This window comes from Pseudorasbora parva, chromosome 10 (genome assembly GCF_024679245.1).
Source record: "Pseudorasbora parva isolate DD20220531a chromosome 10, ASM2467924v1, whole genome shotgun sequence".
In the NCBI taxonomy this organism is placed as follows: Eukaryota; Metazoa; Chordata; class Actinopteri; order Cypriniformes; family Gobionidae; genus Pseudorasbora; species Pseudorasbora parva.
Genome location: NC_090181.1, coordinates 8,943,986 through 8,966,660, shown reverse-complemented (window position 1 = coordinate 8,966,660; position 22,675 = coordinate 8,943,986). Strand labels below are relative to the sequence as shown.

General features: G+C 39.0%; 1 protein-coding gene across 3 annotated transcripts in view; it reads left to right on the top strand.

Moving 5' to 3' along the window:
• ttbk2a (tau tubulin kinase 2a) overlaps nucleotides 1-22,245 on the top strand; it is a 25,172-nt gene extending 2,927 nt beyond the window's left edge. The window contains exons 2-17 of one of the 3 annotated variants that reach the window (XM_067455073.1): nucleotides 1,303-1,443; nucleotides 5,590-5,737; nucleotides 7,263-7,336; nucleotides 8,015-8,155; nucleotides 8,333-8,437; nucleotides 8,547-8,612; nucleotides 8,725-8,817; nucleotides 8,908-9,033; nucleotides 9,118-9,275; nucleotides 9,383-9,584; nucleotides 9,675-9,886; nucleotides 9,996-10,554; nucleotides 12,217-12,540; nucleotides 14,999-15,879; nucleotides 16,370-16,497; nucleotides 17,483-17,622. In XM_067455073.1, coding sequence (XP_067311174.1) covers nucleotides 1,375-1,443; nucleotides 5,590-5,737; nucleotides 7,263-7,336; nucleotides 8,015-8,155; nucleotides 8,333-8,437; nucleotides 8,547-8,612; nucleotides 8,725-8,817; nucleotides 8,908-9,033; nucleotides 9,118-9,275; nucleotides 9,383-9,584; nucleotides 9,675-9,886; nucleotides 9,996-10,554; nucleotides 12,217-12,540; nucleotides 14,999-15,879; nucleotides 16,370-16,487 — 3,276 coding nt within the window. In that variant the 5' untranslated portion in view covers nucleotides 1,303-1,374 and the 3' untranslated portion in view covers nucleotides 16,488-16,497; nucleotides 17,483-17,622. Of the gene's footprint in view, nucleotides 1-1,302; nucleotides 1,444-5,589; nucleotides 5,738-7,262; nucleotides 7,337-8,014; nucleotides 8,156-8,332; nucleotides 8,438-8,546; nucleotides 8,613-8,724; nucleotides 8,818-8,907; nucleotides 9,034-9,117; nucleotides 9,276-9,382; nucleotides 9,585-9,674; nucleotides 9,887-9,995; nucleotides 10,555-12,216; nucleotides 12,541-14,998; nucleotides 15,880-16,369; nucleotides 16,498-17,482 lie in introns of all 3 variants that reach the window. The other 2 variants (XM_067455071.1, XM_067455072.1) reach the window with 2 other exon arrangements.
• Nucleotides 22,246-22,675: the final 430 nt, after the last annotated feature.

Genomic DNA, 22,675 nt, shown 5'->3' with positions numbered 1-22,675 from the left:
TAACTAGCTTCCGACAGTCGTCCGTATGCATTTATTTACGGCGAAAGAGTAACCCCTGACCTGACACATGCATATTGATGAAGCACAGAGGATCGAGATGAACAAAACACCAGTCATGAATTAGTCTAAAACAATAATTTTTAAAGAGAAAAGCTGGAGGAGTTTGATATAAGAGAAGAGGGGCTTGAGTTTGTTGCCCAGCCCTATTTGTTTAAACCGTGATAGTCGTCAAAGCTTGTGATGCTCCTAATCCTGCGTCATATATCACGTCAGGGGTTATTCTTTTACCTCAAGTCGACTTACGTAGGCCATCTGCAGTAGCTAGTTATTTTAGCTTTTAAAGTTTTAAATATGATATTTTTCTTACACAAACGCATCGCTTTGTTTCAGAAAGCCTTTATTAACCCCCCGAAGCCGTGTGGAGCACTATTATTATGGATAGATGAACTTTTATGGACTTCAAAACAGAAACAGCCATTCACTGCCATTTTAAAGCTTTGAAAGGACCAGGATTTTAATATAACTCATGGCCTAATTGTTAAATTTATATGTTTAAAACATAAATTAAATGAATGCTTTGTGCTTGATTTGATAGCCAGAAAATTTTTAATTCACAACACTTCATTTCTAGATTTTTGTTGTTGTTGGTAGAAAGGTAAACAAAGAAGGGGAAAATATATATAGTCATTATATATATATATATATATATATATATATATATATATATATATATATATATATATATATATATATATATATATATAATTTTTTTTTTTTTTTTTGAATTCAAATTATACATGCATTTTGATGACTAAAATTAAATTTAAACATTAAAATTGACTCCAAAGTTAAAATGGGAAGAACAGAATTTGGAAAAAAATATGGATTTCACAGGGCTCTCTAAATCTATCAAATATTTATAACATTTAACACATTGATTAGTCAAATAATTGTACTCTTTCACGGGTCACACATTTTTCTTAAGTACACAAATTTTTATAGTACCCAGTTTAATATAACGTGCTAAAACTCATTCATTTGAGAAGATGAAACTTAATAGATTAAATGAAATACTACTTGGAGATTTCCTTCAGTATGAGCTTAAACGTTTGAGTAAATCTTTTTTTATGTACTTTCTTTTGTTTACTGTATGTTTTGGGTCCTGCTTGCTTCATGAAATATAACATTTTTACTCAGCCGTTTTTATATTAGAGAATAAGAAGTCATGGATTGTGCATTGTAAGTGCTGTAACAGTAAAACAAGCGACAGTAACACAATGCTCTTTTCTCTTCTGGGTCCAGCTGGCTCCAATGCCAGACCCAGGGCCTTGTCACTGGAGTTAGGAGACGAGCTCGGAGCAAACCACAGACAGGATGAGTGCGGGGCAGGAGCAGACAGACATCCTGTCCACGGGCATTCTGGTGAAGGAACGATGGAAAGTAGTAAGTCTGCAGGTTTTATCAAATGCACATCAGTGAAGTGAAGTGAGGCGCAGATATGTCCATAATCCGCAGGGGTGTGGGGGGAGCCAAGTAATAAAAAAAATAACAATCCAATTAATATGCAGGGATTATTTGTTTTGTTTTGAGATAAATCATTATAATATGTTGATCTTAATAAAGACACTGAACTCTCATTTCACAGCTCAACGAATGTGCGTCAGTCTTTTACTTTCGCGTTCAACTGCAACGTATCTCTTAAAGGTGCTGTATGTCATTTTTTGACTGTACTAAAGCATAGAAATACCATAATATGTTTTCAGAGATTTAGGAAACAAGCCGATTTCAAATACTACTTTCTCTACTAAGTTATTCTACTTTGAAATGTGCGTTCTGTGTCAGAAGGTCTGTTTTTGTTTTGATCTGTGTAATTACGCTCACTGCCAATTTACCCAATAGTATTTTGACACAGTAGTTTGCCAGTGTAGTGCAGCCTTTTGAGACAGCAAAAGAAATAGGTCAGAGATTGCAGATTCAACTCTGTCCAATATTTTGAATTTGGACCAAAATACCCATTTCAACCACTTGCTGTCAATATTACATACTGCACCTTTAAAGGATTAATTTAGTTTAAAAATAAAATGTCCTGATAATGCACTTACACCCTTCTCATCAAAGATGTTTATGTCTTTCTTTCTTCTGTCGAAAAGAAATTAAGTTTTTTGAGGAAAATATTCCAGGATTTATCTCCATATAATAGACTTCAATGGCAACCAACGGTTGAAGGTCCAAATCTATGCAGTTTGCTTTGAAGGGCTTCAGAGGCTCTGCTCGATCCTAGCCGAGGTCTTATCTAGCAAAACAATCTGCCAATTAAATTTAAAAATAATAAAATAAAACATTGATATACTTTTCAATCTAAAATACATGAACGTAAAATGTCGTAAAAAATAAAACTAAAATGTCACAACGTATGACACCAGAAAGAAGAACAACGTCAAAGTCGTGCTTGTGAGGTTAAAAAGTATATATATATATATATATATTCAGTTGTTTTTTAAAATGACCAATAGTTTTGCGAGATAAGAACCTATTCCTCGTCTGGGATCCTGCTGAGCCTCCGAAGCCCTTCAAAGCCCGTTGAAACTGCGTTGATTTGGACCTTCAACCGCTAGTTGCCATTAAAGTCAATTATACGGAGAAAAATCCTGGAATGTTTTAAAACCTACATGAGATATTGCTTAATAACTTGACAGCTTTAACTAAGAATATACCCAAGCTTAACAGAAATTATTCTGATAGTGTTTTCCAACACGATATAAATATTAATGTGTTTAAAGCTTCATTTTCCATCAGGCACTAATTGGCAGACTATTCTACACAGGTGTGGGGTCCACTTGTTTAAGCAGTAATGGAGGCAAAACAAATCTGAGAGAAATTTTAAAACAAAGTAACAGAAAATGATTTCTCTTTAACAGCAGAACAGCTGATCCGTGCATCTCTAGTGTATGACCAGACAGCCTAGTTATTGATTGAGGTAGTACTTAAAGAGATAGTTGTTCACAAAAATTAAAACCCTAAAAAAACTGCATTTAAATCTGCTTTCTGAAAAGCATGTGAAACCATGATTGCCTACATTTACGTGTGTCTGTTCACTGACTGTGCGGATAGTGGCGAGTAGTGACTCACCCCTCACGCTGATCTAATATTGCAGTGTGTCTTCATCTGTGTAATGCACCGACCAGCTCCTTTAGTGCACTGACCAGTAATATGTTGCTTACGTTGATTCAGCCTCCTGCTAACTTTTGTGAACAACTATCTCTTTAAGTACTACCTCAATCAATAATTAGGCTGTCTGGTCATTTAACAAGCAAAGCACTACACTAGAGATGCACGGATCAGCTCTAACGTCCCCGAATCTGCTGTTAAAAATAAATCATTGTCTTTTACATTTTTGCCTCCATTGCTGCATAAAAAAGTGGACCGATGTGTACTATTCTGTGTAGAATAGTCTGCCAATATTCAGCCCCCTGCTGAATCAACCAAGTATAATCCCCAGAGAAAACTAGACCTGTCTCTGTGCAGGGAGATCTGAGGGAAAAGGAAGTGACATGAGAGGGCAGAAGACATTGTGGGGACATGTGATGCCAGGAGAAATAAATGGCAAAGTCTAGACAATTTCATTCAACTGCTGTGCAGAATGTGCTGCGATGCTACTGCAGTGGACACGCGTAATTTTATTTTATGTGATTTCATACACAATGGTAATTAAAGGTCCCGTTCTTTGCGTGTTTTCGAAGCTTTGATCATGTTTACAGTGTGCAATATAACATGAGTTCATGTTTCGCGTGTAAAAAAACACAGTATTTTTCACACAATTAAATTATCTGTACAGCGCTGTTTCCTCTGTCCTAAAAACGGCCTGATGATTTCCTTGTTCTATGAAGTCCCTCCTTCAGAAACACGTAACGAGTTCTGATTGGGCCAGCGCTTCCCGTGTTGTGATTGGACAGCAGCTTAGCGCACTTTGCCCGGAAAGGTCCCGCCTCTTACCATAATGGGGAGATGCAAGCGCTGAATGCGCGCTCTTCTCCACGTGGGAGAGCAACAAGACCACACCCCCTATTTTGCGTGTTCTTGTGGGCGGAGGGTTAGTCAACAAACGGTTCTAGTGACGTCATTACATCCCTGCACTTCCTGCTGTAGTCCAAACCGGCCGTTCGCTGTAGGCTTTGAAAGGGAACTTCTGTTAAATAAAATATCTCGCTTGGCATTGAACTTTATAATTTTACAGGTATTATTTATGCTCCAACAGCAACATTACACACTAATTAAAGTTTGAAAGATGGAATCGCAAAGAACAGGACCTTTAAAGGTGCTTTACATTGAAGGAATCAAAATAATCATAAGAAATAAAGATAGCAATAAAAGGCTTTTATTTTTAATAAAATATATTAAAACAGTTTAGAATAAAAAGGAGGATGGAAAAGTAAAATGCAGTATCAGTCGGGCGTACAGTGGCACTGTGCTCATTCATTAAAATGGGTATAAAAAGAATGAAAAGAATGAAGTTTATTTCCTTGCACATTTTACTCCGGAACTTCCCTTTGATTGTTGTTCTCTGTGGTTATTTCCGCGCGCACATAAAAATCTAGAATAATTGCTGTACAAAGTACATTTAAAGGGGTCATGTAAATGATTTTAATTGTATTATTTTATAATTATATCATTATTTAATTATCAATTAAGTTTCTTGCACCCAAAATTGTCAACTTTATAATTTAAATCCGTATTAAAATATGAAATATTTAAAAAAGAATTAATTATTTCTGGATGCAGTTTGGATCAGGTTTGTAAACAGTGTATTTAGAATTAAACTGGCTTAAATGAATAATTCACTCAAAAATGAAAATTATTCCTTAATTTACTAACCCTCAAACCATCCTAGGTGTATATGATTTTCTTCTTTTAGCCGAACACAATCAGAGTAGTATGAAATAATATCCTGGACCTTCCCAGCTTTGTAATGGAATTGAATAGTGCCGAGTTTTTGAAGCTCCAAAAAGCCCATCAAACTATCATAAAAGTAATTCATATGGCTCCAGTGGGTTGTGAAGAAATGTAAGAAAACGATCCATATTTAAAACTTTATAGACTCTGACCTGTCATATGACCTCTTCTCCTATATCTAAACTCTCTACTGAATGACTATTTTCTACTGACAAACTTGACTTCTAATTCATGACCGGCATTTTGTTTTGCTCTGTCCTCTGCACTTTCACGTTCGTCAGTTCTCGCCTAAGCTTACGCTACACCTACGTCATACATCCTACGGCGTACATTAGCGGTCACTTTTCAACCCGGTATGGTTTACTTTTATGATGGATGGATGGGCTTTTTTGGAACTTCAAAAACTCTATTCAATACCATTTAAAAGGCTGGGAAGAGCCAGGATATTTTTAATATAACTGATTGTGTTTAGCTGAAAGAAGAGTGTCATACACCTAGGATGGCTTATAGTTTTCATGTTCGGGTGAACTATATCTTACATTTTTGGGGGGAATTAATAAAATTATTAGTAAGCATTATGATTAAAAATAATACAGGGATATCAGTCTTTTTACTAGTGATATTTGCTTTTCACTTCAGGTGAAAAAAATCGGCGGTGGTGGCTTTGGCGAGATCTACGAGGCTCTGGACCTGATGAACCGCACCAGCGTGGCTCTGAAAGCAGAGTCGGCTCAACAACCCAAACAGGTTCTGAAAATGGAGGTGGCAGTGTTGAAGAAACTTCAAGGCAAGTGAAATACAGCAGATAAAATAATATTTATAAAAAAACTACTGTTCAAAAGTTTGGGTGGTTAGTGTGATTTTATTCAGCAAAAACTAAAAATGTAATTAAAAAGTTGCAGTGAAGACATTCATAATGCTACAAAAAATTTCTCTTTTAAATAAATCCTGAGAAAAAACATATCAAGATTTCACAAAAATACTAAGGAGCACAACCATTTTCAACATTGATAATAATAAGAAATAAGTTTATTGAGCAGCAAATCAGCATATGTTAGAATGACTTCTGGAGGATCATGTGACACTAAAGACTAAACTAATGATGCTCAAAATACAGCTTTGTATCACATGAATAAATATAATTTTAAAATGTTTTAAAATTGAAAACAGTTCTTTTAAATTGTAATGATATTTCACAATATCACAATAAATGAAAACATCTTGTGTAATATTCTTGATTTCTTGACATTACTATTTCAAAGAGGGAATCTGGATAGGTTCAAATATAGCAAAGAACATCTAGGATTGTAAACCAACTTTTCATACTGCAAGGATCTGTATCCAACCTTGAAATCAAACCGTGCTCTCGCTTCTACTGGGCAAAGAATCAACAAATCAATTAGCAGAGCACACCATCATTATCCTCTTTCTCTTCCTTTACAGTCTTCCACCATTATATCCTCAACCTCTCCACACTGCTCATAAAAATAAAAAAAAATCAATGTACTTGTATCATGTTGGCTGTAATATGGCTGTATGATAGGACAGAGTGGTTTTATCTCTTCCTGAGGGAAAGACTCGTAACTGGAGATCTCTTTATCTACTTGCGACCCACCCAAAACAAAACAGACCCTCACTAGCAGTGATGCATATATATATATATATATATATATATATATATATATATATATATATATATATATATATATATATATATATATATATATATATATATATATATATAAATATAAATATATATACACCAATCTAATAATAGACACTAGCAAAAAAGTAGCAGTACTTTTTTCACACAATTATGTATACTAATACTAAATAAAGAATGAAATTGAACATTATCACTGAATAATCATAATAATGGAGCACTGGAGACCGAGTGGAAGAGGTAAATGAAGAAAATAGGGCCTTGCAAAGGGCTGAAGGGTGTTTCATGTCAGGGTGGAATATGGATGAATCTGGTCTGATCTGCTGCTGCGGCCCAGAGAGTGTCCCAAGAGAGCCGAGTCGCACTGAACTAAATCCATAAACCTCCCCCTCCTCTGGACTGACCTCCATAATAGGAGGAGTAGAGGATCACATTAACAGAAAAAAAAAAGAAAGTTTACTATTTGTAATACACACTTTTTTGTCATTCTCGTTGAAATCCACTTATGTACCAAAACATTTCCACCTTCATTTTGTTGCATGGAATTAAACAGGCTTTTTTGCTACTGTAGTTTTAAGACTTCTATGTGACTTCTATGCATGTGAAATGATATGTAGTTTAATGAAGTGTCATCTCATTGCTGTTTCAGGAAAGGATCATGTTTGCCGGTTTGTTGGATGTGGCCGCAATGATCGCTTTAACTATGTTGTCATGGAACTTCAGGTGAGGCCTGATTGACTGATTATGCATTTGTTCTTTTTGTCTCTCACCCTCACATCGTTCCAAACCGGCAAGATTTTTGTTCATTCAAACACAGATGAAGATATGTTTGATAAAATAGGAGAGCTTTCTGTTTCTCCATTGACAGCTATGCAACGGACACTTTGACCATTCAAAAAGTTCATAAAGAGATGAAAAGTCAGAATTTGAAGAAAAGTTATTGTTTTTCATTAGTCTTTGTGACTTCCTACTTTTTCCCATATATTAAAGGGTTACTTCAGCGATTTAGCATTAAGCTTTGTATCAGTAGAAATCCGGTAGTATATTGGAATGATCGGACATAAAGCTCTCAGATTTCATTAAAAACATATTAATTTGTGTTGTGAAAATGAACAAACGTCTTAAGGGTTTGGAACAACATAAGGGCGAGTAAAAGATGATAGAAGTTGTATTTTTGACTAAACTAACCCTTTAAAAAGCATACACAAGGTCAATGCATAACTTGCATACAGCATACATTAACTTATTTATGCATTTAAGCTGTCAATTTGTCTTTTTGTAATTTAAATATGAACATGATGACTACAGATTTTGCAGTATGTGTGAATTTATTTATGACTTTATATCAAACCTGCCATTTGTAGCCAAAACAATTAACTGTTGCCTTTTTGGCTTTTGCAGGGCCGTAATTTAGCGGATCTGAGGAGAAGCATGAACCGTGGCACTTTCACAGTCAGTACTACACTCAGACTGTGTCTGCAGATGCTGGAGGCAATCGAGAGCATCCACTCAGTGGGCTTTTTACACCGTGACATTAAACCGGTAAGTTTAAACTCTTTTAGTTGCCTTACAAAATAGATATTTCTGTGTTGAAAATAACTGGTAGTATACATAAATAGCATAGGTAGTATAATAATAGGATGCTTAAAAATATACTTTTTACTTAAAAGATTACAACTACAACCATTGTAACGACTGGTTTGTTCACACTGTTTTCAGTCCAACTTTGCCATGGGCCGATTCCCTAGCACATGTCGAACATGCTACATGTTAGACTTTGGTTTGGCGCGCCAGTTTACAAACTCCTCTCAAGAAGTCAGACCGGTCAGTATCAGTAGTCATTTCTAATACGATCTTTCTGAATGTTTGTGAGAATTGAATCTGTCACTGGGTTTTAAATATTTGGGTACTGTAAGATTCTTTTCTCTCCTAGCCGCGTCCTGTTGCAGGTTTTAGGGGTACAGTACGATACGCCTCAGTCAATGCCCACAAAAACAAGGTAAGAATCTGGTTTGTTTGATCTGTTGTTCCAGCACAATCTCAGCTGTAGTTGGTAATTTTTCATTTATGAGGATAATTCTGGTCTGATGAGATTTGTCTTACTGTCACAGGAGATGGGAAGACATGATGACTTGTGGTCATTGTTCTACATGCTGGTGGAATTCTTGGTCGGGCAACTACCCTGGAGAAAGATTAAAGACAAGGTGCTGATCGGGCTGGAAGAAGAAGTGCTATGTAAAGCATATTCCTGTCTGTTGGGAAGTGATGATGATATTTGTGTGTTCATGCATTAGGAGCAAGTGGGGAAGTTAAAAGAGACGTACGATCATCGGCTCATGTTGAAGCACCTGCCCCCAGACTTCAGTGTCTTTCTGGACCACATCAGTAATCTGGATTACTTTACCAAACCTGACTATCAGGTAAAAATCTGATACTTTAATAAAACAATAAAATACCTAGCAGTTATTGGTCAATCTGACTTGGAAATTATCTCTCCAATCTAGCTACTGAGGACCGTTTTTGAGAATAGCATGAGAACCTACAACGTAGTGGAAAATGACCCGTATGATTGGGAAAGGATGAGCTCAGATAGCCCACTGACAATCACCACTGCGGCAAACACGCCACAGCATCACACACGTCTAACGCCAGCTCAGATGGGGTACATCATATGACTGCTTTACTTTTGTTGAACTCTCTCAAACATTTGGATTTTCCTTGTAGAGGTATAACGATAAAGAGTACTCTGGTATTTCTGTTCTCTTCCAGCATTTTGAATGCCTCCTTGGTGCCTGGAGATATGAAGGAGAACACAGATGAAGTTCTGCAAGATGAGCAGCTCAGTGATGGGGACAATGTTCGGCCCGAGCATCTGCCTGGATCTCCGAACCTTCCCCTCAGGAACCAGGAGACTGATGTCTGGGAGGACCTGGACCGCAACCGGAACCGAATCTGTCCTGCTGTCTGGAAGGTACCAGAATGTGTACCATGAACTGAGTCAATCACAGACATCTTTGTCTATTATTGCAGGTTTTTCTATTATGTTGTCCTTGTCTTCTAGATGGGAACGGAGGATGAACATAGCAACCAAGGCAATCATAGTCCTCATCCGGGGCTTAGCATTGGTTCACCAGTGCGAGTCCGGTCAGAGGTGGTGCCCTCGGATAGAGACACTCCTCTTCTGAGGAAATTGCGCAACATCCATAGCTTTGAGCTGGAGAAGAGACTAACTTTGGAGCCCAAACCCAACACTGAGCGTTTTGTGGAGGCCTGGTAAGTCTCTTCTAATCTCAAGATTGCATTATTTCAAATATTCAGCATTCAGCAACTTTTCGGTATGTTCTGGAGTCTAAGTCTGCATTCTTTCAATTTCTGTGACCAGTTCTGGTAAGCAGCCACCTGGTACAGCACGGGAACGGGAAGCTGATGGTGTCCCTGGAATGGCCATATCCAACGGATGTCCCACAGAGCATGTTTGGCACTATGATGAGGAATTTCGCTCTGGCGGTGGCTCGCCCAAGCCTGCTTCACCGGGATCTCCTGAGCAGGGTGACGGTGCAGCCAACAGTGGCTATGTTGCTCTAAACCTGAGCTCAGGTCTACAAGATGTTGAGTTGCGTGATTGGGTGATGGTAGAGAAGGGTTCTGACCTGCAGGACTTCAAAGAGGCAGCAGGAAATAGCCCTGGTCATAAGGCCAAAATCACCAGTAGCCCGTCAGATGAGTGTGAAGAGGAGCCAGAGGTTTTGCAGCCAATGGATGAATCACCGGATAAAGAATCCACTCCTAGTCCTTTACAAGGAAACACCCACATGCCTCACACGGTCCCGGGCCTACAAAGAATGGACCGGTTGGAGCTCTGTGTATTTCCTGCTGCTGGTGGACCTCCTGTTACCCCCACCAGCCCTGGTGAGGCGCTGGCTGAAGGAGCACTCACACAGGTAACTATGGCCCAGAAAACATGCTGTTTTCACTGCTCCTACAAATTTTCTACGGTTCAAAATTTGGTCATGTGATCTTTAGACCAATCCTCAGAAAAGTTTTCAAGTGGATGAGTTTGTTAACAAAGGTGCCAAGCAGGAAGTGAGTCTCTATCTTGGCAATGGTTTTGGCTTATCAAGACAAATTTTGGAAGATGTCATGGGTACTATGACCCAAGGTTGCAAGACCAGTGGCCACCTTAAATATACAATATTGTATATGAGAATTGTGTAAGTTACTCACTAAATTTGGATTAGCAAAACAGGAACAGAAGCTATATTGTCAACACTTCTATCAAAAACAAGACAAAATTTGTATCCTGTGTTTGTAGCCATCATGATTATAATGTTTGCTACCTACTTGTCAAAGTTTAATTAATCTGATACATACAACAAATGCACAGCATGCTAATTAGTCTAAAGCACCAGTGCTAAAAATGTCAAATACAAAAAAAAAAATTTGTGGTTAGTTCTCCCAAAAATGAAAATTCTGTCATTAATTACTTACCCCCCTGTCGTTCGACACCCGTAAGACCTCCGTTCATCTTCAGAACACTAAGAAGAAGGTAGAAGATACTAAGAAGAAGATATCTTTGTCGAAATCCGATGGCTCAGACAGGCCTCCATTGACACCAAAGTCATTTCCTCTCTCAAGACCCATAAAGGCACTAAAGACGTCGTTACAAAGCCCATCTCACTACAGTGGCTCTACAATAATTTTATGAAGCAACGAGAATAGTTTTTGTGTGCAAAAAACTAAATAACGACTTATATAATGATGGGCCGATTTCAAAACAAAGCTTCGAACTGTTATGAATCAGTGTATCGATTCATGATTCAGCTCGCCAAAGTCCCGTGATTTCAGCAGTTTGACATGCGATCCGAATCATGAATCATGAATTCTGCTGTGTTACCAAATGGGAGACAATATACGATTATTTAAACTCCTATGTTTTTTGATTACTGTGTTAGTTTTAAAACAATTGAAACATTACTGTAATTAGTGTTTTTCACTTAACACCCCTCCTGAAAATGTCCTTCCAGCTGACATGTTCTGGATGTCTGGATAAGGCAAACACTACTTATGCTACACACACACACACTCACACTAGTGTCAGCAAGATAAAGGTGGTCTCTGAGGGCTGCTCACCTGTCAGCCACAGTAATGAGATACAGACAGCTCACCCTCAGTTCTGTGATGTAAGCTTACGTTAGTCTGAGTTAAGCTGATCCTGTTACCTGAGCTCTTGTATCCTCACTGCCTAGGTCAAGACACTGTCTGTGGGAGGACTGCTGTAAAACCACACAGAACTTGCTTATTTTATTAGTATGCTACAGTTTTGAGAACATTACTGACTCTGAAATTTTGATTTTAGTGCTGAGGTCTATGGAAAGTAAAATTTTCTAGAATTTGCATTCTTCCTACCAACATGTATGCTGCTGTGCCATTTTGCTTCCTCTCATTCCTTCATTACCGCCTACTATCTTTCCAACCATTTTAATCAGTATTTTTACTTTACTTTTCTCCACATTTGCTACCCTTTCATCGCCCCTGACTCACCTGATTCACCTCACTAAACCCTCTTCGCCTCCCTTCCACTGTTCCCCACTTTCCCTTTCTAGCTGCCCACCTCTCCTGCATCCCAACCTGAGGAGCTTGTGGCAAGGACGTGCAGCCCCCTGCAACTGCGCTCCCCTAGCCCGCACACCCTCCTGACCACCCTGTCGGATCCCCTACACCAGCGCGCACTGCCCGGGATGCGCCGCAGCCAATCAGCAGACCACCCTTCCTCTTCCACCTCCTCGCGCCACGCCTCGCTGCCACTACCTTCCCAGCCTCATGCCGCCCATTCGCCTGGACGCAGGAAACTTCCTGCCATTCCAGCGAGTGCCGCGAACACCAAGTTCCCCTCAGTCATACGAATCACCCGCGCTCAGCTTCAGCAGGTGAATAGGCACTCCCATTCCGTGCTTCCCATAACTTCGACCACATCTGCCCACCAAACATGTCTTCTCAGCAGTCTCACTGTTTCCTGCATTTTAATGTTTCCTCTTTTTTTGTAACTGTTTTCAGTGTGCTCTCTCCTCAGACAACTCCAGGAATTCTGTTCTGTCCGTTATGCATGCCCAGTAAAGTTTTCTGTCAAGGTTGTGTCTTTAACTGTGAACCTTGTGAATAGCTTTTTGCTAATAGCTCTGTTCCTAGTAAACCAAGTGAACTCCCCAACTTAATGGCATTTTTGGGCATACAAGGCACGCTGCTAACAAGAAGGGCATCCTAAAAAGCAGGCCGAAAGATCATACTGCTTTTTAAAGGGATAGTTTACCCAAAAAGGAAAATTACCCCATGATTTACTCACCCTCTAGCCATCCTAGGTGTATATGACTTTCATTTTTAAGACGAATACAGTCAGTTATATTAATAAATATCCTAATTTGTCCTAGCTTTGTAATGGCAGTGAATGGTAGCCCAAAATTTGAAGCATAAAGAAGTGCATCCATCCATAATAAAACTACTCCACACGACTCCAGGGGTTTATAAAGGCTTTCTGAATTGATTCGATTGTTTGTGTAAGACAAATATCCATATTTAACACGTTACAAAATAAAATATCTAGCTTCCGCCAGGCTGCCTTCTGTATTCAATTTACACAGAAGGTGTAATGCCTCTTGCAGTTCAAAATGCTTATGCTAATACATCCGATGTCATAGTTACTGTAGTTATGATTTTTTTCATGAGTTGAATACAGAAGGCAGTCCATCGAAGAAGGCCTTTATTAAAGGGTTAGTTTACCCAAAAATGAAAAATGAAAATAAACTCACCCTAATGCCGTTCCACACCCGTAAGACCTCCGTTCATCTTCAGAACACAGTTTAAGATATTTTATATTTAGTTTGAAAGCGTATGTAAGTGTATGCACACTATACAGTCCATGTTCAGAAAGGGAATAAAAACATCATCAGAGTAGTCCATATGTGAAATCAGCTGGTTAATTAGAATCTCTTGAAGCATTGAAAACACATTTTGGTACAAAAATACCAAAATACCTTTTCTTCCGCATTTGTTTTCAAACCTCAAATAAAGATTCAAATGGTCATGAATCAGTGTATCAATTCAATCAATCAAACTGCTGAAATCACATAACATTTGCGATCCGAATATGATCGTTTGAATCTTTATTACTACTGACTTCTTTGATGATGTTTTTATTCCCTTTCTGGACATGGACAGTATAGTGTGCTTACACTTGGATACGCTCTCGGACTAAATATAAAATATCTTAAACTGTGTTCTGAAGATGAACGGAGGTCTTACGGGTGTGGAACGACATTAGGGTGAGTCATTAATGACATCAATTACATTTTGGGGTGAACTAACCCTTTAACTCCCGGAGCAGAGTGGATTACTTTTATAATGAATGGATGCACTTTTTTGATCTTCAAATTTTGGGCTGGCCAGGATATTTATTAATATAACTCTGATTGTATTCGTCTGAAAGAAGAATGTCATGTAGTAAAGGGTTAGGGGTCATTTTAATTTTGGGGTGTACTACCCCTTTAAGATACCGCAACCAATTTCTAAGAAGCCACATATATATTTCACCGAAAAGACAATCCTGGAATTCATTACAACAAGACAAGTAAAAAACCAAGGAAAATAACAATTACAATATGTATAGAAAATCTAAGTTTGAACCATTAATGTTTCATTTGGCCGAAGTGCAAAGAAAAAAATTGTAGATGGTGTCTTGTATAAATGGGTCCGTTTGGTCAAATACGTTTACACAGAAAGTCAAGGATTACGTTTGTAATTGTAGCAAGCAGGCTATCCGTAGCCTGGTGTATTGTCTTTTCCAGGTATATAGAAAAATGTCATTGTTTTACATGTTTTTCAACCACTAGGTTTTGGAACAGAGCTAATGTGTTTTCATTCCTCTGAATATGTGACTAACCACCTCTTATTCTGTTTAAGCCTTTGCCAGTCAGGTTTTGCTTTTCATCCAAGGAGTCTAAAGCAGGAGTATCTAAACCTGCTCCTGGAGGGCCACTGTACTGCAAAGTTTAGCTCTAACCCTAATTAAACAATCCTAAACCGGCAGGATTACTAGTAATTCCAGATAGTTGTTTTCACACAGGCTAGACCTAAACTCTGCAGGACATTGGTCCTCCTTGAGCTGGATTTGACACCCCAGTCGAAAGGATATTAATCCTTTTTGACATTGTCTCTTCACTATCAATAAGATGTTTACATGTGGTTTGTCAAAGGTCATTTGCTGTCTGCATGCAAGCATGTGTGGTTACAATACAAGCATTCGTATCAAGACTTAATTTATGTCCAGAGGTGACATTAAGGACAATGAACGTTTATGTAATGCATTGCTAATTTTCTCTATCCCTCTCTTAGCTGACAGCTCAGCGACCATCGGGACTGTCCTCCCAATCTGGATCTGACAGTGTTCCACTGGAGAGACATGATACTGATAATGGTAACAATGAGATCCATCATCAAGACAACACAGCTGACATCAACTCCCCACAGGAAAAGGCTGCTTTCCAGCCCACCAGCCCCTCTAAGGTCGAGGGGGATGCTTTGCTAAATGGGAATGGCCGTCAGAAACCTTCAAGCCCAGTGCCAAGCCTGGTCCCGTCTCCACGCACACCTCCCTCTCTGCATAGCCCAGTTCTAGTGAACAGCTGTCTTACACCTCCTTTAGGCACACAGAGAGACAGGAACGAGCAGCTTCCAAAACAAAAAGACCCCAAGAGTGATTCGATCATTATTGAGCACAAGTGCTCTCTGGAGCAGGGAAAGGAAGGTGGTCCTACCAGAAATGGCCCCTCTTCTCCAGCCTCCATTTCCAAACAAGACCACAGTCACCGGCACAGCCGTATCCCAGTATTAGAACCATCTAGCCTTCTGGATCCACCACCTGGATCTGCTAAAGAGAAGTTGCTCCAGAGGAGGGTTCACCACATTCCACTTTCACCCTCCGCCTCTCCGACGTTATCCTCCGACAGGCGTGCCATCATGGCTGCCATGCAGCGGGACCAGGTTTCTTCTGCCTCTTCTGAACGCTCTCAAGATGACGAGTCGCTTCTGGGTTCTCGTTCCGATCGTAATGGAGATGATGCTCCATCACTGTCCTCTTCCTCCAGTCCACTTTTACGGAAGAGCAAGATACCACGGCCAGTTACCCCTACATCTAGTGCGGAAACCATCACTGCACACTTCATTCCCCGTCCACCACCAGGAAAACCTCCTAGCCGCTCCACTGTGGATTCAAGGTAGTTATTTTGGCTCAGCAAAACCAAAACATTTTCGAAATGCATGACTTTCTAAAACTAATTCTTACTTACCCACGAGACCTTTGGACCTACAGTATGTCCACACTTTATCAGCTGATTACCATTGTTCTAACTACCACCTAGCAACCTCAGAGAACATCTTAAAGGAGTCATATGATGCGTTTTCATGTTTTCCATAGTGTTATGTAGCTGTTTGTGCATGTATAAGATCTGCAAAGTTACAAAGCCTCCAACAAAAATATTTATTCTATCTAAAAGAGAAGGCCGAATCGGACCTAGCTAAAGCGCCTCAATCGATTTCTCCCTCACATACCTTACGTCACTATGAAAGTATTTGCATGCTCAAAGACAGAAGGCGTGGCCATTTATTTGGCCTTTCAAAAATAGAAGCAAAGTAGGAATTAGTGGTTAGGATTTATTTACGACACTGTTCCAGAACCGTACAACCCAAATGTTCGTGTGTGTGCAGCGCATTTTACGGAGGACAGTTTCCTGAACCTGGGAGAGTACAAGGCCGGCTGTGCACAAAGGCTATTTCTAAAAAATGGGGCAATTCCAACTTTGCTAGAGCAATCTGGCGCTTCTGAATCAGAGCCTGTAAGTATGTTTTATTATTTGTTAAAGTATTTGCTATTGACTGTTCAAATGCGGAGTTTTGTGCAGTGTAGAGAAATGCATATTATTTGCCGTTCTTACGATCAAAAGTGCAATTTATGTATACAAAGGTAGTTTTTTTCTGTTCTCCACTTGTAACTTGTGGTGAAAAGATGACAAACATAGACGCACTGATGTTTTACTTACCGCTGAAGCAGAGCTGAAGCAGGCGCGTCCCATTGTGGTTCACCAGTATGTTTTTAAACTGTATTTTATGTTATCACTTCAGCAGATCAAGTCGTTACATTGAAGAAGACAAATTAAACCGTTATAACGTCGTATCTGAAAAGTAAGAGTTTTTAAATTAAAAAACATAACACTGTGAAACTTTCTACTGCTTCTGATCGATTGGCTTGATCATCCGCATTTTCAGAATCTGACTTCGGCTAAAACTGATATGGTAAAACTGGCGACAATTTAAAAAAAAATTACATTTATAATTGCTTTGCAAGCTGAATCTTGCTATTATGGTAAGGCATGTTACATTTCCGATACACGTTTGAGCTGTTCAGCCAATCACAACGCACTGGGTCAGCTGACCAATCAGAGCACACTGCACTTTTAGGAAGGAGGGGCTTTGTCAAATCTATGTGTTTTTGAAAGACTGGGCATAGAGGAACTACAATAATTTACAGTATGTGAAAAATTATGTTTTTTTTGTTTTTTTTACATATTCTATTGCACCCAATACACAAAATAACGATCTTTGAAAATAGCATCATATGACCCCTTTAATAAGCAGCCAGAATCCTCTAGTCACCACCTAGCACCCGCCCTTTATCACCTGCATTTTGAATGGTTGCTATGATATTTGGGGTAGTATATATAAATTGGCTTCTTTTTGATCATGTGTTTTTCGGGCAATCTCTTATTTCTTCATCGGTTTCATGCTATAGCATAGTCTGACTTTGTTTGACTTCTCCTCCAGGCTACGGCGGTACAGGATTCCTGCCGGCAGCAGCAGTGACTCAGACTTGCTGACCTGTCTGGCTCAGCTAATGCATGCCAGCCCGCCCCGTGGCTCTCCGCACCACAGCTGCTCATCCCCCCAGCACGTGGGCACGAGGCATGTGTATGTCAGTTCCATCGCTGCTCACCACCTCCATCAGCGCAGCTCTAGCGCCTCCCCCCGCAGTTCCTCCTCGCTGCAGCGCTCCGTCAGCTCTTCCCCGTCCCGCCACGAGCATCGCGGAGGCTGTCTGGCCCGCAGCCGCTCTCCTCCCAGTTTCTCTGGCTCCCCTCCTCTGCGCCGCTCTCATCCTCACCCACAGGAAGGATGCTGCGGGCGACAGGCCCGCTCCGCTGCTATACACACCCAACGGGGCAAAGCCGGCATCCGCGAGCTCAGGTGCTCGAGCAAGTTGAGCAGATAGTCAACCACAGGTTTTAGACACTGGAAGAAGTGGGGCATTTGGTTTTAAATGTCCAAATTTCCATATAGCTAAAAAAAATATTTGATTCTCGTTCCCACACATCTGCAGTTTTTGCAACTCCTTTGTTTTCTCTCCATGAATAGCCTCAATTTCAAGATGCTGCTTTGAACACTAAAGTCAGTTTCAGAACACGGAGGGTTATACATGATGGTGATTGGCTGGATCTTTTGTATTTTATAGTTTCCTTTCTTTCAAACATTCCAGAGCTTTAATGATGGTGATTGTATGTATTCATGAACTACATAAGGTGTGCATCAAGCTCGGCTGTATTATAGTATTTATGATGTTATTTATTTGGGTTTCAATGCATTGCAGCCCTCCCCGAGCAGTGGCAGGTACACTGATAGATCATGCTGTCATTAACCCTTTCAGTGCTCTGTGCTTTGCCAATTATCAGCACCTATAGGTGGCCTGAAACACTCTACGCAAGTAACAAAACAAAAATTCAGTTTTTATGCTGCATTCACACGGGCCATCGGCGTTGACGCTTGACAGAGGCCGTGTCTGAAGCTTGGTGCTGACAAGACCATATAGTGACAACAGCCAGTCACATTACTTTTTTGGTGTTGCATGAACGCAATTGGCTAGTGTATTTGCTAGGGTATTTGCATAGGAGATCTGATTGGCTGGCGCCTGTGTTGGCACTTAAAAAATGTTCAGTTCAGAAAGAATTCAGTTTGGCAATGCATGACGTCACCCATTCAAAGTATTCAAAGTAAATGAGAAGCGTTAAAGGTGCAGTGTATAGTATTTATGAGGATCTATTGACAGAAATGCAATATAAAATACATAACTATGTTTTCAGTGGAGTATAAAGACCTTATATAATGAACCGTTATGTTTTTATTACATTAGAATGAGCCATTTCTATCTCCATACGCCGCGTGTCTCCTTACAGTGAAGTCGCCATTTTGCGCCGCCATGTTTCTACAGTAGCCCTAATTTCTAGTCACTCTGCTCTCCGCCAACAACATTTTTGTCCTGTGTTGGCCCCCGTAGCTTCTCTATGTGCTTAGAAAGGGAAGGGTGAGCGTTGGGTAATTGCAATTCCCAACCTCACAGCTAGATGCCACTGAAATTCACACACTGTACCATTAACGCCGATGGCCGGTGTGAATGGACTGTTAGTCTTCCTATACGGTCAGGGTTTACTTTCAGGTCAACTACCGTCATGGTGGAGCAACGGTTACTAGAGAACCTTCCTGAGGAAGCTTTCAAATTCTGTCATCATTTACTTACCCTCATTTTGAAAAAAGTCTTTGGGATGTGCTGGAGGAGACTTTAAAGAGTGCTCGACTCTTGCATAACAGAACAACATTTATTTCCTGCAAGATGGGCATCAATTTTCGGTCAAGATCTTGTACTGGGTCCAGCACTCTGTAAAGTCTCCTCCAGCACATCCCATATACTTTAAGTGAAGTGAATGTAACTCCGAGGTGCCAATTCATGTGTGAAAATGATTCTTCATGCTCCCTCCCAACCATTCTTTCACAATTTGATCCTGATGTATCTTGGCATTGTCATTCTGGAATATGGCCATGACAAGTCTCATTACATGGTTGTTTAAGAAATGAAAAGCTACACACTTCATCAATTAGAACATTCTTCATAAGATCTTCTTTTGTGTTGGAAAGACATGAGGATGAGTAAATGATTTTAGTTTTGAGTGGACCGTACCTCGGGTTGGCCATGTGCTTAAAATGAGCTGGCCTAGCATTTGCGTTTGTGTACTTGCGTAGACTGTTTCTGACCTCACTGAGTTTGCAAGAGGAACGCCAGAGGAGCAGTTCTTCTTTTTCTTTTCTTTCTTCAAGAAATGGTGACCACTGAAACAATCAACAAAAAAAAGTGTTCTTGTGCTTCAATGTGCCTAAAGAGGTTAGCTTTGGAATATATATTGGGCAGACTCAAGCTTTCAGAATGTAGTCACAAACTGTTTCATTTGTATTTTTTCTGTAGTGCGTCTTTACCATTTCCAGTGAAAGTCACACCTGGTTATTTGCAGGCCCAAACAGAATCTGTGCCTGCATGCTATCCTCATCATAAAACACTACAGATGTCCTTAAAACTGGACCATTCACAAAGTTCTGCATTTTTGAATGTAATATATGAATTAGTTCATTTGATTTCTGCTTTCTGCTACCAATACCATTTGCTATTGTTAACATATTTTACAGATATCAAGTAGAAAGTATGCAGATTCTCTCTTCACGTATCAAAAAATGACTACTTGCAATATCAAAGATCAGTCAAAAACACCACGTTGAAAGGGAAAATTGCAATACTTTTCTTAATTTAAGGGAAGGGAAGCGTTCTGATACTGATACTGTAGCCAATATCACTGACTAAACATGGTTTTATCGAATGTGCCATTTTATATATTCAGTCAAACAAAACTGAAGAAAGATTAGTTTTACGTTACAAAACGTCAGCATTTTTGAGCTGCAATTTGGCATTTGTCACTCATATCGAAGTTTGTTTCATAGTTCATTAAAAATAATAATACCTATTTTTAAAAAGCATGCAGCTAATTCCCTTCAAAGACTGGAGCATTAACGTACACAGCCGTCTTCCTTTTCCGCTTGTAAAATGCTGTAATATAGCTTCCACTTCCCATAGAAGGCCAACTGCATGAGCTAGAGAGAAATAACAAAAGGCCGCGATGTACAATAAACGCAGCTTACGAGTTTTCATATACCTAGAGTCTGTAGCCTGATACTGTCAGCTTTTAAATAGGCACTTCGTTTTTCTTTTGCCGCTGGTTTGTGTTTTGAATATATTCTCTGAAGCTCATTACCCAAGTTTTAACTTACTATCAGCAGCACTTGCAGAGAGGACGTTTATGTACCTGCTCAATCCTCGGCTGGTTAATATGCGTTTATGTGTATGCCGTTGTATTCTGGTAGGTGATTTACCAGAGCATGTGGGACATCAGCAAATGGCATCGTAAAATTATTTATACTTTTTCTCATGGCCAATGAAATGTAGAAACTAAAGAAAAGGCTTTTATTTTTACTTAGACACAATTTACATTTGCAAGAAAAAGTATGTCAACCCCTTGCAGAATCAACTTTTTTTAACAAAATAAAATGCATGTTATGTCTTGAATAAGATATTTTACATACAAAAATGTACATATAACCCACAACACAAAAAATAGCTGAATTTATAAAAATGACCCAGTTCAAAAGTTTATAAACCATTGATTCTCACTACTGTGTGTCGTTCCCTGGATGATCCATGGCTGTGTGTGTTTTTTGTGATGGTTGTTCTTGAGTCTCTTTTTCGTCCTTAGCAGTTGAACTGCCCAGTGTTTTTCAGGAAAACCAAAGCATTTGCAGGACCTAGAGGATTTTTCTGAAGAACATTGATTGTTTAACTGCTCAGGACAAACAGACTCATGAACAACCATCACAAATGACACACATAGCTGCCGATCATCATAAACTTTTGAACTGGTCATTTGAATATATTTTGCTATTTGTTTTTGTCTTGTGGACCGTGGAATCATATTTCATGTAAAATATCTTATTCAGGACAGTACTAAATAAAAATGACATGCATTTTGAATGATCCCTCTTAATAATTGACATTTTCATAGATTCTGTAATTGGTTCACTTAACTATAGCCTATATTAAAATGCAGATAAGATCTTCTCTCTGCACACTGTCTGGTCAGTCACCTTAAAGGGATAGTTCACCCAAAAAATGAAAATTGTGTCAGTTACTCGCCCTCTTGTTGTTCCCAACCTGTACGATTTTCTTTCTTCTGTTGAACACAAAAGGCGATATTTTGAAGAATGTTGATAATCAAACAGTTGACGGTTGCAATTTTTTTTTCCTACTATAGAAGTTAATGGGTGAACTATCCCTTTAAAACAGCTTTTCTACCATCAATGCAATAAATCATTTGGCTGAAGGGGATTACAGGCATATTTCACTCCGGCAAAGTTTCTATGTTCATCAGATCACTGTTAAAAAAAACAAAGAAAATGTCAGAGAACACCCTGAAATGCTGTTTTTCATTTCGTTCACGAACCCCTTTGCCTTCTGTAAAATAACTTTGACCTATTAGTGAAATGCTAGTCTAGTATACTGTAATCTAGTATGCTGGTTTTATCACTTCCACAACAGACCATTCAAAAACAAATGTACACATTATTGAGTTTCTTTTCTTGTTGGATCTTAATTTTTTTTCCTCATGCATTTGTCTGTATATCAAACAATTAAACTGCACACTATTGTTATGGCAATGGAATGACAGTTTATCTGTGTAGTACGATTTCCCATCTCTAAGGAGCCGAAGGGAATAAACTGGCTGAATTTCTCTATTTCTGTTGTAGTATTAATTGTCACAAAATGACAAGTAACGATGTAACAGTCTGAGAAAAGAAAACAATACACGATGATAACAGTTTTACATCTGTATCATTTTTATTTATCTTTTTCTTACTGCATATTGTTGTTCACAGTTTATGAAGTTAAATGTACAGTGTACAAAAGATTGTTATGGGGTGGGTCATTGTACATTATTGTAATTATTTGTGTTAATTTTCATTTGTATCATAGATGCCTTGTACAGTCTTTCTTCTGTTTTGTTTATTTGTTGTTGCTTTTTTTTGTTTTTTGAGTTGGAATTATTTTGTATTTTATTTTTATAAACTTGCTATGAATAAAATTTTCATTCA